The sequence below is a fragment of the Pipistrellus kuhlii genome, unplaced genomic scaffold (assembly GCF_014108245.1).
Source record: "Pipistrellus kuhlii isolate mPipKuh1 unplaced genomic scaffold, mPipKuh1.p scaffold_m20_p_11, whole genome shotgun sequence".
Classification (NCBI taxonomy): domain Eukaryota; kingdom Metazoa; phylum Chordata; class Mammalia; order Chiroptera; family Vespertilionidae; genus Pipistrellus; species Pipistrellus kuhlii.
In genome coordinates this window covers 42094672-42112883 of record NW_023425416.1, presented here as the reverse complement: position 1 = coordinate 42112883, position 18212 = coordinate 42094672, and the positions used below count along the sequence as shown (strand labels likewise).

General features: G+C 45.8%; 1 protein-coding gene across 1 annotated transcript in view; it reads left to right on the top strand.

The window, feature by feature from the left end:
* Positions 1 to 18212, top strand: part of SUSD5 (sushi domain containing 5) — a 55255-nt gene that overhangs the window by 20326 nt on the left and 16717 nt on the right. Inside the window, exons 3-4 of the mRNA XM_036431711.2 lie at positions 3717 to 3894; positions 8575 to 8693. Coding sequence (XP_036287604.2) covers positions 3717 to 3894; positions 8575 to 8693 — 297 coding nt within the window. The remainder of the gene's footprint in view (positions 1 to 3716; positions 3895 to 8574; positions 8694 to 18212) is intronic.

Sequence of the window (18212 nt, the reverse complement as noted above, 5' to 3'; positions counted from 1 at the left end):
GCATATAGTTGGGTCCTGTTTTTTTATCCATTCAGCTACCTTACACCTTTTGATTGGAGCATTTAATCCATTTACATTTAGGGTTTTTAGTGAGAGGTACTTATTTATAGCCATTTTCATTCTGTATGACTAGATTTCTCTCCCTGTTTCTTCTCAGCAATCCCTTACTTACAAGAATCCCTTTAGCATTTCTTGTAATGCTGGCTTGGTGGTGATGAACTCCTTTAGCCTTCTCCCCCCTCCACCCCTCTCCTGGGAAGCTCTTTATTTGACCGTTTATTTTGAATGAGAGCCTTGTTGGATATAGTCATCTTGGTCTCAGATCCTTGCTTTCCATTACCTTGAGTACTTCATGCCATTCCCTTCTGGCCTGTAGAGTTTCTGATGAGAAATCAGGTGTCAGCCTTATGGGAACTCCTTTGTAGGTAACAGTTTTCTTTTCTCTTGCTGTCTTTAAGATTCTCTGTTTTAATTTTTGGCATTTTAATTATGATGTATCTGGGTGTGAGTCTGTTTGGGTTCTTCTTGTTTGGAGTTCTCTGTGCCTCCTGAACTTGTGTGACTTTTTCCTTTATCAGGTTAGGGAAATTTTCTGACATTATTTCTTCAAACACCTTCTCTATTCCTTTCTACCTCTTCTGGCACACCTACCATTCTAATATTGTTTTTTTTAAAATATATTTTATTGATTTTTTTATAGAGAGGAAGGGAGAGAGACAGAGAGCTAGCAACGTCGATGAGAGATAAACATTGACCAGCTGCCTCTTGCACACCCCCTACCGGGGATGTGTCTGCAACCAACGTACATGCCCTTGACCGGAATTGAACCTGGGACTTTTTAGTCCGCAGACCGACGCTCTACCGCTGTGCCAAACTGGTTTTGGCAAATGTTATGTTTCACATTTTCCCACAGCTTCCTTAAGCTGTCCTCCTGTTTTTTTAATTTTTTTTTTTTTTTTTTTTTGGTTCTCTGATTCAATCCTTGACTTCCATTAATCTGCTGTGTATTCCTTCCAATGTGTTATGTCATTACTTATCTCAAACTGTTCTTTTTTCATAGTTTATATATTTTTTTCAGACTCTTAAGCATTTTTAACATCATTACTCTGAACTGTTTCTGATAAATTTCTTATCTCTGCTTCATTTATCTCTTCTTCTGAAGAATTCGCTAATTCTTTAATTTAGGGGTCGTTTTTTCATTTCCTCATTTTGGGTATCTGCTATGGTTTGTGACTACTATATTTTTCAGACCATAAGACGCACTTTTCTCCCCCCAGAAGTGGGGGGGAAAGTCCCTGCGTCTTATGGTCCAAATATAGCCTACACATATACTTTAAAAAAAAAGTTTTTTTACTTGCCCGGCTCTGTGTGGTCTCTGTGTGCTTGCCCGGCTCTAAAATGGTTCTGAATGCTGCTGTTTACTTTACAGGGTTGATTACATTTGTTTATGACTGTGATGTTGGGTTTTAATGCACATAAAATATTTTAGGACACTATTTGTTTCAGAATCTTTTTTTCTTCATTTCCCTTCTCTAAAAACTGGTGCGTCTTATGGTCTGGAGCGTCTTATGGTCCGAAAAATATGGTATATGTTTTAGGTAGATCCTCTATACCTCTCAGTCTCTAGTGCAGGACAGTGTTAAATGCTGTTTCTGACTAATTGGATCAGGCAAAGACTCAAAGCCTCCAGAGACTTCTGTATACCAACCAATAGGATCCCAACTTGATTGCCCCAAGCAATCATCCTCAGGTGTGGAGAGAGTTGTTTTTTTCAACAGGGTGGAGCAGTTGCTTCTGCCTGGAAGCTAATTGTTTCTTTTAATCTCTTAAGTGACCTCAGGGCAAGGGTTTTCCAATAGGGTGTTTCAACTGTCTTCTCCCCCCCCCCCCCATCCCCCTCAGGCAAGGTGGATGTCTATGTGAGAAAGATGTCCTCCCTGTGTGAGGGAATGACTCAGCCCAGGAAACTGGGGGTGTCTGCCTTTTGAGCTCTATCCCCCAAGTCAACAGTCCTGGGTTCTGCTCTCACAGCTCCAGTCCACTTCACCCTCCCTCTGCCAGAGCACAAGGCGGGTGGGCGAATTTTTGTGCTCCACAGGGAATTTCTATGCATTGGCCCTTTAAGAGCGTGCCTAAACTTTCAACTGCCACTCCCTAGCAGACAGCACCCCACTGCTTTTCACAGCTAGATGTTATGTGGGTACCCTCCTCAATTTGGTGCTCTACACTGGGGAGCTCAGCTTTGGGTTTAGATCCCAGAGTTCCCAGTGGCACCCCCACAGCTGAAACATCTCTCCGGACTTCAGTTGCCATTTGTGGGTGGTCAGCCAGCCCTTTCGTGCCTCCGTCCTTCCTACCAGTCTCTATGCATCTCCACCTTTGGTCTTTTGGTATCAGGGTTCTCTCCTGTGAGTTTTCCATTGATTATTCAGGAAGCTTTTCCATATTTCAGTTGTAATTCCAGCCTGTTTCTGGAAGCATGTCCATGCAACATCCTCCTACTCTCACATTGCAATTTAGAAACATAAGGTTAAAGGACAGAGGTACTGTGAGAGCATATACTAGTACAGTGGTCGGCAAACCACAGCTCACGAGCCACATGAGGCTCTTTGGCCCCTTGAGTGTGGTTCTTTCACAAAACACCACGGCCTGGGCAAGTCTATTTAGAAAAAGTGGCGTTAGAAGAAGTTTAAGTTTAAACATTTTGGCTCTCAAAAGAAATTTCAATCATTGTACTGTTGATATTTGGCTCTATTGATATTTGGTCTCTGCCGACCACTGTACTAGGAAATTCTGACTTGGTGTAAAAGAATCTGAAAGATGAGTAAGTATAACTAGTCAAGGAGAGGGAAGAAGAGTATCTAAGTAGTTAGTAGCATGTGCAAAGAAACTGAGAGGCTCTATCCACTGAGCCAAACCAGTTTTGGCTATTATTATTATTATTATATTATTTTTGACACTATTACAGATATCCCCCCCATTTCCCCCTTGGACCTCCTCCACCCTTTCTATTTTTATTTTTTAAAAAATATATTTTATTGATTTTTCACAGAGAGGAAGAAAGAGGGATAGAGAATTAGAAACATCGATGAGAGCCGAAACCGGTCTGGCTCAGTGGATAGAGCATCAGCCTGCGGACTGAAAGGTCCCACGTTCGATTCCAGTCAAGGGCATGTACCTTGGTTGTGGGCACATCCCCAGTGGGGGGGGGGTGCAGGAGGCAGCTGGTCGATGTTTCTCTCTCATCGACGTTTCTAGCTCTCTATACTGTTTCCTTCCTCTCTGTGAAAAATCAATAAAATATATATTTTTTTTTAAAAAAAAGAAAGAAAAAAAAATCTCGATGAGAGAGAATCATCGATCAGCTGCCTCTTGCACATCCCCTACTGGGGATGTGCCCGCAACCAAGGTACATGCCCTTGACCGGAATCGAACGTGGGACCTTTCAGTCCGCAGGCCAACGCTCTATCCGCTGAGCCAAACCGGTTTCGGCTCCTCCACCCTTTTTAAAAGGGAAGAGGGAAAAGTGGGTTAAAACGCTAGTGTGGCTGTCAACACCTCGTCCCAGGTATGCGTGCCATGCGGTAGGTGCTGCAGCTGGGTCTTCCGTCAAGCAGAGAACTACTTGTAGCGGGTGCCCGCTAGAGAGTAAGTGTGCGGAGATGGCATCTTACGGGTCCCCGAGTCAGCCTGTGTCCGTGCTTGTCCCCACGCAGGGAAGCTCTTCGTGCTGGAGTCTCAGAATGGCTCGCGGGGGCTGGACCTGGAGGCGGCCCGGCTGTCCTGCGGGAGCAGGGGCGCTCACCTGGCATCTGCGGAGGAGCTGCGGAGGGTGGTGCGAGAGTGCGCCTCCGCCGTGTGCGCCGCGGGCTGGCTGGCCGACGGTACCCTGGGGTAAGTCCATCCAACTGTCCATCCAGCTCACCTGGCTGCCCCACCGGGGCTCCTATCGGGGCCAAATAATTGCTTTAATGAGGTGTCAGGACAGGCAACATGCAGTGGGCAGTGGCTTCCAGTGCATTCTTGTTTTGAATTCTCATCTAAAAAAAAAAAAAACCATCTCCCTCCCCCCCAATTCTGTCCGTTTATTCCCCCCGACTTGGTTATTTTAAATTTCCTTATTAAATTACAAAAATAATACATGCTTGTAAAATTTTCAAATGATACAAGTATGTATAAAGTACAAAGTGAGCTTGTCCCTTCTTCCCCACCTTGGAGGTTAACTGTCTGGCGTATATTCTTTATCTGTTTTTCTCTGTGGATACGCATCTGCATACACAGGGATGGGAAGATGGGGGGGGGAGTGAAAATACGGCCACAGGTTCTTGCACGTTGCTTCCACAGAGAAGTGGGGTCTGTGTCCTCTCCCTGTGAATCAGGCCCAGCGTAGTCTGATATACCCTATCAGCGGAATACCATAAAGCTGGAGTGACACTATGTGACGTCTGAGATCAAGTCAGAGAAAGCCACGTCCGGGTTTCTGAGGACTCTCACTTTTTTTTTTTTTTTAAATATTTTATTGATTTTTAACAAAGAGAAAGGGAGAGAGATAGAGAGCTAGAAACGTTGATGAGAGAGAAACATCGACCAGCTGCCTCTTGCACACCCCCTACAACCAAGGTACATGCCCTTGACTGGAATCGAACCTGGGACCTTTCAGTCCGCAGACCGACGCTCTACCACTGAGCCAAACCGGCTTCGGCAGGACTCTCACTTTTGAGATGCCATGTTCTAATAAGAAATCTGACTATCCTGAGATGCGGTGAGGAAGCCCGGACCGGATGCCCCAAAGCGGTTCTTTCGCCAACAGCCCCAACCAATGTCCTGGCCAACAGCCATCACGAACGGCCGGAAGTGGGAGGGAAGATGCCAGGGGATTCCAGCCCTCAACTGTTGAGTTGTCACCAGCCTGCGAGTCTCCCCAGCTCAGGTTCTCAGACGTTCTGGAGCGGAGACAAACCGTTTCATTGTGCCCTGTCTGAGCTCCTGACCCGTGGAGTCCTTGTGGAGAAGCCATTCCTGTGGCCGGCGAGGAGAAAATGTCCCATTAATGCCGCCAACGGCTTCTTTCGACTGAGAGGAGGCAGGAGCCGTTCCACTGAGAAAGGAATGGGCTCCCAGAACTACTCTGGTAGACGATGACCCCGAAGATGTCTGGCTGGCAGGTGGCCACAGAAAACACACACAGCCACGCTGACTCACGCCTCCGCGGGCTACATGGGAAGCAGCAGTCGAGCAGAAAGGACACATGAGGTCTCCTCCAAAACTTGTCCGTGGATCTCTCTGCCTTATATGTTCACATCCAGATTCCTAAATAGACAAAACATGTCCTGTGCATGAACTTTTTCCATTATGTAGTCAAGGGTGAGTAACTTTTCATAGTTCTGTCACCATCATGGCATCAGATAACCGGGGTACTCAGCGATTCCGAGGAGCCCTCTCAGAGCCAGGCCTAGGTCTCCCAGGCAATACAGGTCAAGACTGAGTCACTGGAAAGGTCCATTCTCCCTAGATTCGCTGTAAAGTACAATTGGTTTTTGGTGGGGGGGGTGGGGGGGGGCTGTAAAGTGTTAAGACATTGCTACGATGATAATTCTTTACAAAGCACTCATACTTAACTTGATATATTTACTGCATGACGTATTAAAAATAGGTCTTCCATTTTAATGTTCCTAGAACCAAGAAGTACCTAACCATTAGTATGTACATTTCACTGGGTTTTATCAGTTACAGCCACCACCACCCCTCCCTACCAAAAACCAATTGTTCCATGCACAGTGCATCCTGCGACTGGTGACATAGTAGACATATAGTAGGTAGGATCTGTGTCTCCGTGAATTTATTTTGAGTGTATACATAAATCCAGAGAAAGACAGAGGTCTAGAGCAGTGGTCGGCAAACTCATTAGTCAACAGAGCCAAATATCAACAGTGCTACGACTGAAATTTCTTTTTTTGAGAGCCGCATTTTTTAAACTTAAACTTCTTTAACGCCACTTCTTCAAAATAGACTCGCCCAGGCCAAAAACCAACTTCTGTGCAGGGGCCACGAAGTTTCAATCGCACTGTACGTGCACGCCTGCACATGGTATTTTGTGGAAGAGCCACACTCAAGAGGCCAAAGAGCCGCATGTGGCTTGTGAGCCGCAGTTTGCCGACCACTGGCCTAAAGAATACAAAATTTGGGACCACTTGTCTCCTAGGAGATATTACAGATTCTAATAAAGGGAGGTTGAAAAGCTGGTTAGCAATTTCAATAGCCTGGTAAGACTAGGAGGACAGAGATCTGAATTCAGGTTTTGTGCAGGTGGGGTCCTGGGGAGTCCTTTGCTTTGGGTTGGAACATGGCAAGGCTGTAAGAGTAAACTGCAAGCAGCACACGGGTCCTCAGAGGAGCTGCAGCACAGCTTTAACTCCTCATAACTTAACCCATGAATTGGGGTTAAGATGATACTGGAGTCCCAGTGCCCCAGGTAGCTAGCAGAACTGATTTTAAAAACCATTTCTAGAGGGAGAAAACGTTACCCTAGGCAGTTGATTTCCACAGATAATTTTAGTAAGCATAGGGTTTGTCACACAATATAAAATAACCAGTCTCATGAGAAGCTAAGCCAACAAGAACAAAAATAGCCAGTAGAAAAATCTAGGTATTAGCCATGGTAGATGCATTCTTCAAAATAACTCTTTAAAGTGTTCAGAGATACAGAGCCAAGAGGGGTAATTTTGGCAGAAGACTGAAAACTACAAAATAACCAAATGGAAACCCTAGAAATGAAAAATACAATCACAGAAATTAAGAATGTAATAGATGGTTCTAACAGCTGATTAAAAAGAGCCAAAGAAAAGATTATTGAACTGGAAGATATTTTAGAGGAAGATGTTCAGAATTAAAACAAACAAACAAACAAACAAAAAACCAGGAAAAAAAGGATGAAATTTTTAGGAGAAAGGGTAAAAGGCAAAGAAGATGTATGTGATTTGAATTCCAAAAGTAGAAGACAAGGAAAAGTAATATAAGACTTCCCCACATTTGAAGAAAAACATCCAGGCACAGATTCATAAAGCCCAAGTAGGACAAACAAAAAGAAATTCACAACCTGGCACATCTGATTAGAGTCAAATATGAAAAAAAATATTAAAACTAATAAGAAAAGATACTTGAAAGGAGCAACAATAAAAGCCCAAAGACAATTGAATGACACCTTCAAAGTGTTAAAAGAAAATTACTGCCAGCCTAGAATAATATGCCCACTAAGGCTATTTTCTAAGAACAAAGATATAAAGACATTTTCATATAAAAGGTGAGAAAATTCATCAAAACGAACTTACACTAAAAGAAACACTAAAGGCAGGAAGAAAATAATTGCAGGAGGGAGGCTGCAGATGCAAAAAAACAAATGGAAAGAGTAAATGGGAGGAGGAGGTTGTTAAACTGAGAGTCCATAATTCCATAAAGCAGTAATAATAATACTAAACACTAAAAAAAAATGGTATATCAGCCAGGAAGTATTTTAAATATTTAATACATAGTATTTTAAGCTGTGTCATTGAGGAAGAAAGTAAAAGTAATGTTAAATTTTAGTGAGCAGAGGAAACATGTTAAAACTTATGGGGTAGCTACTAAAAGAATAGTAAAAGGATATATAACTTCCAAACCAATACAGAGGAAAGAGAATGCCAAGAAAATAAAGCAATCAAAATGGAGAAAAGAGGGAGAGAGGAAGAAAGAATGGGAGTAACCAATAGAAAGATGGCGGATTTAAATTCAAAGAGATCTGTGATTAAGTTAAGTAGATGAGATATTCGGATTAGAAAACAAAGATTATAATTTGAATTAAAAAAAATTCTGTTTGCTGTTTATAAAAGATACAATATTCCTAAATAAACCATGGGACTAAAATAAATTATAATAGAAATTTGCATATAAGTAAAGGTGTATGATATTAAAAATATAACATACCCATGGGATGCTACAAAAGCTATACCTAGAGGGAATGCTCCTGTTAGAAGAGAAAAAAGGCTTAAGGTTCATGACTAATGATTCATCTAAAGAAATATGAACAACAAAACAAATCCCCTCAAAATGAGAAGAGCAGCCGAAACTGATTTGGCTCAGTGGACAGAGCGTCAGCCTGCAGACTGAAGGGTCCCAGGTTCGATTCCGGTCAAGGGCATGTACCTTGGTTGCGGGCACATCCCCAATAGAGGCTGTGCAGGAGGCAGCTGATCAATGTTTCTCTCTCATCAATGTTTCTAACTCTCTCTTCATCTCTGTAAAAAAAAAATCAATAAAATTTATTTTAAAAAGAGAGAGAGCATAATTGTATGAAATTAAAAAAACACCCACATACACTAGAAGAGATACACAATGTATTTATAGCCTCTGAAACCTGAATTATACATATGCCCTCAACTTAAGCATATATGTCTTCCTGACTCTAGACCTTGGTTTGGGGAGAATGTCTCTGAAGTTTTCAGCCAAAGCTCCTGAATCAGAAGTCAGTTCTCCTACCCTTTCTTCTAAAAGTTTCATCTCTTTTTTTTTTTTTTTTTTTGTCTTCTTTGTCTATTTCAGGACCACTGTGTGCAGCAAGGCGAGTGGTGAACAGCACACCATGAAAGCTGTGGATGTGAGAATTGAGGGCAGCCCGGCTCCCGGGGGCACATACAACGCCCTTTGTATTAAGGATGAAGGTCAGTGTCAGAGCCTTTGTCGAGGTTCCGTTGGGGGAAGGGGGGGGGGTTGTTGCCGGAGGGGTTTGCCACCTTAGGCTGTGCTCTCTAGAAACTGACCTTGAGTGAGGATTCACTCAACACAAGGTATCAGGGAGCCTTCCAAAGAGAAGTCAATAATACAGCGGAGAAGGGAACAGGAAAAGGAAGCAGACCACGCAATAGTGAAATATTAAGCAGAGTCCAGGTGGCGCTGAGGTGAGGGCTCATGGGAGGTGGCTCATGTGAGAGAGCAGGGGTATTTATAGCAATAAATACTGTCAGTCACTGGCTAAGGGCTGCTTCAGGGAGATGTGAATTCCTGGGCTCCTCTGTGGTTTTGTTGTTGTTTTGTTTGTTTTTTAAACATATTTTATTGATTTTTACAGAGAGGAAGGGAGAGAGATAGAGAATTAGAAACATCAGAGAGAGAAACATCGACCTGCCTCCTGCACACCCCCTACTGGTTATGTGCCCACAACTAAGGTACATGCCCTTGACCGGAATCGAACCTGGGACCTTTGAATCTGCAGGCCAACGCTTTATCCACTGAACCAAACCAGTTAGGACTCCTCTGGTTTTTGATGTGCACAGGCAGAGGGTTCCACACACCAGCCCCCTGTGCATGGGCAGGGTAAAGGTATCTAGGGAAAGTGGGCAATCCCTGAACGTGTCTGTTACAGTCACTGATACAGCCTACCCTTCTGTCTCTCTTCATGGTAGACAGCACACTGAAAAGGAAAAAAGCACTCCTTTCCCCCCAAATGGAATGTATAGGATTTAGGAGACTGATCGTAGGAAGAAAACTCTACTTCCTCCTGGGAAATGAGCTGAGTGATGGGGAGAAAAACCATAAAGGAGTCCGCAGGGCAGCGTTTCCGTGTGCCCTGAAATAAGTCCACGTTCATTACCAGAAACACAAGCTGTCTGGAGGGAATGCTCATGCCAATGGAGAGAAAGCCAGCTGCTTACCCCTCAGTCACAGACCTCAGCACAGGGACTGCTTCGCCGCACACTGGCCTCATCTGGGAAGTTTTCAGAAATACCGATGCCCGGATGTCAGCCCTCGATAATCTGATATAAATGTTCTGCATATTGGGTGTGTGGGTTTTTTTTAAGCTCCCTGGTGATTTTAACATGTAGAGCAGTTTGAGAGTTTACTTCTCTAATGCAGAGTTTCCCAAATCTCTCTGACGATGGGAATTACCAGGTGAACTTCTTAGAGATACAAACCCTCAGGCTGCACCCTGGAGGCACCAAATTCTAACCTCCTTCTTTATTTATTTATTTATTTGTTTGTTTATTTATTTATTTTAAATATATATTTTATTGTCTTTTTACAGAGAAGGGAGAGGGATAGAAAGTCAGAAACACCGATGAGAGAGGAACATCGATTAGCTGCCTCCTGCACACCCCCTACTGGGGATGTGCCCACAACCAAGGTACATGCCCTTGACCGTCTGGCCTGATCTGTGAGGAGGCTTCGGCTGGGCGGTGAAGGGGACCCAGGAATGCTGAGGTGGCATTAAGGTCGGAGGGCTGCTCTCTTGGGCACTCAGGGAGAGAGAGCTCCCGTTCCTCCGCCTTCCATCCTTTAGAATAGGGGTGTCGAACTCAATCAGAGAAGGGGCCAAAATCTAAAATCCAGCCTAAATCGCGGGCCGAATGGTTTACTGAACAGTCATAAACTGTCATTGTGATGGAAACGCAGCGGAGTGCAGTGATGACAGCGCGGTGCGGGCCACATTGCAAGGCCTGGCAGGACGGATTTGGCCCACGGGCCTTGTGTTTGACACATGTGCTTTAGGAAGAGCATGTAAGCTGCTCCCACATGGCCCTCCGCCCTGCTTCGTGGAGCCTTTGTTGAGAGCGCAGTCAGTGGGGAAATCTGTGCGGAAGGCAGGCGTGGTGCCGGAGCAGAAGCTGAGACAGGTGGTTCCATGTGGTCCCTCAGGAGCGAGTGTCCGTGAGGTCTGGTCCAGCATACCACCCGGCACAGTATCATCTCCAAAGGTTGCCTTTTGCCCGTTGCTGCTCCATGGGTCGGTGAGCTCCGTGCGTGCCAGCTCCAAGAACGGCAGGCGGCTTCCTTATAAAGAGCCCAGAAGGAAAACAGAGCCCTGGAACATTTAGACAGCTTCCCTCTCTGTTTCTTTTTTGAAATGAAGTTCTTCATGAATGTAGACTTTTCTCATTTTCCTTCCAGTACTTTGTCTCACCGAGAGTGAATTTCCAGTCCTGCGGTGATCTCACTTAAACTAATAAGTGGAGTTATTTTTAACCAACGGGATGTGGATGAAATAAGCTGCCTCCACTCGGGTTCTCTGGCTCTGCTTCTCTTGGCACTTTGTCTGGGGCCGACGTGTGGGGTCTGGAGTGCACCCACGGGGTTCCGCTCTGAGGGTGCTTCTGTCCACCTCCTCCCAAGCCAGGTTGGCTGGCTGCTCTTCCCTACCCCCCTTCCCCACCACACCCACCCCACCTTCTTAGCACCATGTTCTAACGCCCTTGTGTATTTACCTATTGCCTGTACTTCCCTTAAAAACAGAAGTGGAATCGTTCGCTTCTTTATGTCATCAAGAAGAGAACCGGATGCTCATCTTGAGAGAGATGGGGACATTTTGAGAGTAACCAATTCTCAGGTCTCCCTGGAGGAGGCCCCAGGCCTCAGGATTGGCTTTGGGAAAAATTATTTGGCTGCAATCAGGTGACGGAAATCAACCGTAGTGCTTTGAACACCTGATAGAATGTATTCAGTTCAGGGTCTCCCAAAGGAATGTGGAAGGTTCTGAGCTCATTACCATTGACTTGACCTTGGAAACTTATTTATCGAGGGTCAAGTCCAGTGCTCAGACTTGTGGGTTATTCTGTGGAAGGATAGATGGATGGATGGATGGATGGATGGATGGATGGATGGATGGATATATAGATAGATGATAGATAAGGTAGATAGACAGCTGGATATAGAGGTCTCATTCCCACCCTCAAGGAGTTGACAGGATAAGTAAGAGTTGAATATGTTTCCTGACACAAAGGAGGAGGGTAATTAGCAGATTTCCTGAGTCAATGGCATTTGAGGTGGAATTTGAAGATTTTGTTTCTGGAAATAATTATTAGGGAAGGGAGGAGAGGTCATGGCAGATAGGGAGAACAATGGTTTGGGGAGACTAGCTCTGGGACAGCCATAAGGACTCGTGTTTCAGGAGAATGACTCCGATTCAAATATCCCCAGTGGTTTGAGTAGCTGCTGGGCATGTCTGAGGTGGATTCAGAGAGAACCTAAGTCATCTCCATCTCAGTGAGCAGTAAAGCCCCCTCCTCCGCCACCTACACTTCAGACCAAACAGTACCAGGTCTTCCTTTACAGAAGCCTAGGCTGGATCCGTCCTGACACTCAAACAGTCAATACCCAGGAACACAGGGTGTCTGAGCAGCCAGAGAAATTGTGCCAACGGGTCCGTGTTCTGATGGATGTCACGAGCCATTTGATTTTGCCCTTCTTCCCTCAGTTCCTGTTCAGCCAACGTGTGCTTGGCTGCATGTGGTTTGAGGGAACTGGGCATTCAGTTGTCATCATTGCTTGGAGAATGACTCAAAAGACCAGAGTCTTCAGCTTACTTGGGAAATAGAACTCATATTTACGTAGGCCCCTGTTAAGTTCCAGGCATGTTACTGGGCACTGGGCAAGGCAAAAGCTCACTTAATTCTGCTCACAACCTAATGAGATGTGTTTCATTAGCTCCACTTTATATTTTATTTAAAATATATCTTATTGATTTTTTTACAGAGAGGAAGAGAAAGGGAGAGTCAGAAACATTGATAAGAGAGAAACATCGATCAGCTGCCTCTTGCACACCCCCTGCTGGGGATGTGCCTGCAACCAAGATACATGCCCCTCCAACTGGAATCGAACCCGGGACCCTTCAATCTGCAGGCCGACACTCAATCCACTAAGCAAACCAGTGACCAAGGCAAACCAGTCTTGGCAGCTCCACTTTATATTTTAATGTATTTCCCAATTATAAACAGGAGCATGCAGCCATTGTTAGAGGAAGTACAAAGGAAGTGGAAATCACTCGTAATCAGTAAAGATGTAGAACATTTCCTTCACCCCTGGTAGTTCCCGGGAGCCCTTTCCCTCAGGAGCTCTCCTCTCCCCGTGCCTGCAGAGCCAGAGGCAATTTCTGTTCTGCCTGCCGTCACCATAGAGTAGCGTCACCATATATTCACTTCGCCTGTTTCTTTGAGGGTGTGCTAGTTACCTAGAGCAGTAGTTCTCCAAGGGTAGTCCCTGGAACAATACTATCACCTGGGAACTCATTATAAATGCAAATTCTCAGGCCCTAACTTGACCTATTGACTCAAACTCAAAAACACAGCAGAGTGCCCAGCCCCGGGTGGCTCAGTGGTTGAGCATAGATGTATGAACCATGAGGTCCCAGTTCCAGTTCAATTCCCAGTCAGGGCACATGCCCCAGTTGTGGGCTCAATCACCAGTAGGGGGCGTGCAGGAGACAGCCCATCAATGACTCATCATTGATTTTTCTCTCTCCCTTTCCCTTCCTCTCTGAAATCAATAAAACATATATTTAAAAAATAAAAAACAACACACAGCACAATGCGTGTTACACGTCCTTCACGTTTGAGCAGCGATAGAGAGTTTGAGAACAAATAACATTGGGTGGAATGGGGAAGACAATGCCCGCGCATGCTGGGAGGAGGAGTAAGGTGGAGCTGGGCAGGTGGTCACAAAAGTCAGCTTCTTCAAATAGGCAGTGAAGGAGGAGCTTGGTGTTGGAATTTCTCCATTCTCGGTTTGTGGAATAATAATGGGGGTTATGGGCTCTTTTCGAGAACTTCAAAAATCATAGTGGAAGCGGCGTAAACGTTCTCAAAAATGAAAGCATCCACTTTTATATGCATTCTAAACTCTATGGGAACTGGCTTTCAGAAGATCTGAATGGCAAGCAAGTGTCCCCATTTAAATAGGAAATGAGACAGTCTACGAATCAAGGAAGGGACAAGAAGTCAGAGGAAAAGGAGATGGTGGTGAGTTTTCAGATGACTCCTCCCACCACCTCCTACTGACTGCTAAGGCACACCCCTGCCTGACACCCGCTTCTGCAAGCAAACTTCGGCCTCTTGCAAGGATGACTTACCATGAGGAGGAGGCGGCCAGGCCCGACGGCCTCCGCAGAGCCCTGCACTGAGCCGGATGCCGCCAAGCGCTCACACTGCTGCTGCCTCTGCAGCCCGGCCATGACCCCGCCGTCACCCCGGATGGCTCCCTGCATGCGGCGAGGCAATCCCGGGGGCCATGCTGCACCAGGAGAAGGAGGTGCCGGCACATGGAGGCCTGCAGAAGCCGCGGGTGCCTGGCGGGAGGAGCACCAAGAGCTGCAGCAGCGCGGGACCAGGTGCGGGGCTTCCTGGGGAAGGAGGCGGCCATGCTGAGCGGGGCCCTCCAGGCCAGACCTTCACGCCCAAGACTGCCTCGGGGACCGGCCCGGGTGCTGCCAAGCCCGCGCCCAGCTTCTGGATCCCGTCGCTGACCCCCGAGGCCAAGCCCCTGAGCGGGAGAAGCCTGGGCGCACCGAGGGAAGCCTCTGGTCTGGGCACGTCCCACCCGGCGCCTGCGCGCTTCACACTCCGGGAGGCTCCGGGCCACGTGGGCTCATCTCCCGAGGGATCTGCACGTGGCGCCTGACAGCCCCGCCCTGTGCGCTGCGGCCCCGGGGGCGTGGTCACCGTGGGGCGTGGTCACATCGGGGGCGTGGTCACCTTGGGGCCGCAGGGGGGGTGATGCGGGAGGACACGGTGGACCCTGTGAGCTGGGGGACGAGCTCCGAGACCGCTACCTAACGAAGCTGCGGGCAGAGAAGGCACGGCCTGTGATGCAGGCCTCAGAGCGTGGAAGACCAAATAAAGGACTGGGAAGCACAAAAAATAAAAACTGAAAATACTGACACATTCAGTATTATATACTGTTATTATATATTTGTATTATATATTTGCTCAGCCGGCGTAGCTCAGTGGTCAAGCGTCCACCTATGAACCCGGAGGTCATGGTTCCATTCCGGACCAGGGCACATGCCTAAGTTGTGGGCTCGATACCCAGTAGGAGGCAGCCAATCGATGATTCTCTCTCAGCATTGATGTTTCTCTCTCTCCCTCTCCCTACCTTTCATTATTAAAGTGAGAGATAAGATCTCTTATAAAATCTCATTCCTTGAAAGGGAAAATAATAGAGATTGCTCTTCCCTTTGAAACCCAGCTCTTGAGACTCCCCAAACTCCAACCACTACCTGTGGCATACCTGACTATAGCAGTGAAAAGGGCCCAAATGCAAGTTTTCCTAAAGAGGAGACTAGGCCCCGGTATACAGTCAGCTGTTTTCCATAGCTCTCTCATGAGGTTAAAGGTGGGAGGGTTCCTGAAGGGAACTAATTTAAGTTGCACCTGGCCTTGGGTGGTGGTTTTGGCCCTGGGGTGGTTGGGCTCAAGGCATGGAATTGGTATTTTGGAGCGTCTGAAATCACAACACCTAAGAAACAGAGTGTTTCCTGTCTTGGGCATTTGTGGGAAGTCCAGAATCATAGGGTATGTGTGGCCAGACTCAGGAGCATTGCTGTGGTTTTACTGAGCCAGAATCTAGCCTATGCCATTCTGGAAATGACATCTCAGAGAAAAGATCCCAAGAGTCTGCGAAGGTGTCGATTTGGCCAGTTCTCATTGACTCTGTTATCCTGCGCCTGGCTTTTCCTTCCAGAGTCGGTGTTCTGCTCCACAGATAGATGATAGAAGTATGTACTACCAGTGGTCGGCAAACTCATTAGTCAACAGAGCCAAATATCAACAGTACAATGATTGAAATTTCTTTTGAGAGCCAAAATTTTTAAACTTAAACTTCTTTTAACACCACTTCTTCAAAATAGACTTGCTCAGGCCGTGGTATTTTGTGGAAGAGCCACACTCAAGGGGCCAAAGAGCCACATGTGGCTCGTGAGCTGCAATTTGCCAACCACAGTAAGTGGTGTTTGATGAAGTGTTTGATGAAGAGCCTACCGTTTCCTAAGCTGGATCTGGTACGAGGAGAAAAGACTGGGACTGGGACGTCCTATGTGAGTCGAGGATGTTGGAGAGACAGAGCCTTTTGCCCCGGAGACACCAGCTGGCCTTTGGCTCAAACTTATTTGACTGAGGCTCTTGACCTTGGTCCGTTCTCCTCAGAATGCCCTACGTCTCTGCTCAGTGGGGTGCCCCCGGCTTTGTGACAAGGTCCAGGTGGCTGCCCGTTCCTCCTTGCCACGTGGAGGGGATAAATAGGTGATCTCCTGGGCGATAGTCAAGAAGGCAGATTAAACACAACCTTTTGTGCTGACTTCCTAAAGCACAGCCACACCCTTCTTCATTCAAAATCTCTCCAGTTAAAGGACACGCAGAGCAATGGCTCTCTGAGAAAACGCCACCCGAACCACAAGCTGGGAGGCCAATCAGGTGGCTTGAAGCACTTGAGTCCCATTTTCTATTTTCATCTTTTCTTAGCACATCTTCCTGCAAGCAATATGCTGCTTAGGTAACTCGACTGCATAAGGACTAAAGGCTTTCCTTCCCAACAGATGAAAGCCAGAAGAGGAAATTTGAACTTAATATTATTTCCTTTATCAAAAAAGGTCTCAGTGCGTCCCTTTGATGCAGCAATTCCAGTTCTAGAAGTTTTTCCTTATGAAACAGGATATGTACAAAAAATGCCCATCTGAGCTGCCTGCGGTGGCATTGTTTATAACAGTGAAAACTTGGAACCAACATAAATGTCAGTGTCATGATTACATAACAGTGTGCGATAATGTAGCCTTTCAAAAGACTGAAGTAGTTTGTAGTTCTCATGTGGAAAGGCCGCTAAAATATTAGAGGGAAAATGACTTCGAGTTTCTGGCCTAGCCTGGAAGGAAAGACATTGAATCAATAATTAATAACCTTCCAAATCAGAATGGGTTCACTGGTGAATTCTACCGAATATATAAGGAAGAAATTACACCATTTCTCTGCAATCTCTTCCAGAAATTGGAAGCAGAGGGAACACTTCCTAACTCAAAGTGAGAGAAAGACATTATAAGAAAACTACAGACCAATACAAGTTAGCATAGATACAAAAATCTTCAACGAAATATTAACAATTTAAATCCAACCATATAAAAAAAAAAATGTACAGACCACAACCGAGTGGGACTTAACCAAGGTGTGTAAGGCTGGTTCAACATTTTAAAAAATCTACTGATGTAGCTGAGAACAGTTTGGCTTAGTGGATAGAGGGTCGGTCTGCGGACTGAAAAGTCCCAGGTTCGATTCTGGTCAAGGGCATGTACCTTGACTGCGGGCACATCCCCAGTAGGGGGTGTGCAAGAGGCAGCTGATCCGTGATTCTCTCTCATCAATGTTTCTAACTCTCTATCCCTCTCTCTTCCTCTCTGTAAAAAATCAATAATAAATATATATATATTTTTAAAAATCAATTGATGGCTGGGACTGGTTTGGCTCAAGGGATAGAGCGTCAGCTTGGGGACTGAAGGGTTCCGGGTTCGATTCCGGTCAAGGGCATGTACCTTGGTTGCGGGCATATCCCCAGTAAGGGGTGTGCAAGAGGCGGCTGATCGATGACTCTCTCTCAACGATGTTTCTAACTCTCTATCTCTCTCCCTTCCTCTCTGTATAAAATCAATAAAATATATTTAAAAAATCAATAAAAATCAATTGATGTAATCCATCACATAAACGTGCTAAGGACAAAGAAGCACATGAGCAGATGGATTGATGCAGAAAAAGCATTTGACAAAACCCAACATCTGTTATGATAAAACTCACAGACAACTAGGAATAGAAGTTATCATCTTCTTCAACTTGATAAAGAATATTTACCAAAACACACAAACAAACAAGAACTACAGCTGACATCATGCTTAATGGGGGTTGAGGAGGGGGTGGGATTTGAAGCTTACCCAGTAAGATATTTTTTATGTTTCAAATGGGATGGATTCTATCTGTAACTACTAGAGAATGCCCACTGGCCGCTTGGAAGCTGGAAGTCTGACCTGCTTAGCTCAGGCCCCAACTCTGTAACCATTAACCTCTTTCCTCAATTAACATCAACAAACATGTGATTTCACACGATGGGACTGTGTTTACATCTGTCCTCTGGATCTCTGAGCCAAGGGTCTCGCCTGAGCTGGGTGTGGAAGGAGGAAGGCTTGGGCCTCCCTCCTCCCCTTCTGGATTCCCTCACTGGCTGCAGCCTGGGGTGAGTCCCTTAGTGGCTGCCTCACAACCAGCCACAGATTTTTTTAAAATATAAATTTTATTGATTTTTTTTTTACAGAGAGGAAAGGTGAGGGATAGAGAATTAGAAACATCGATGATAGAGAAACATTGACCAGCTGCCTCCTGCACATCCCCTACTGGGGTAATGTGCCCGCAACCAAGGTACATGCCCCTGACAGGAATCAA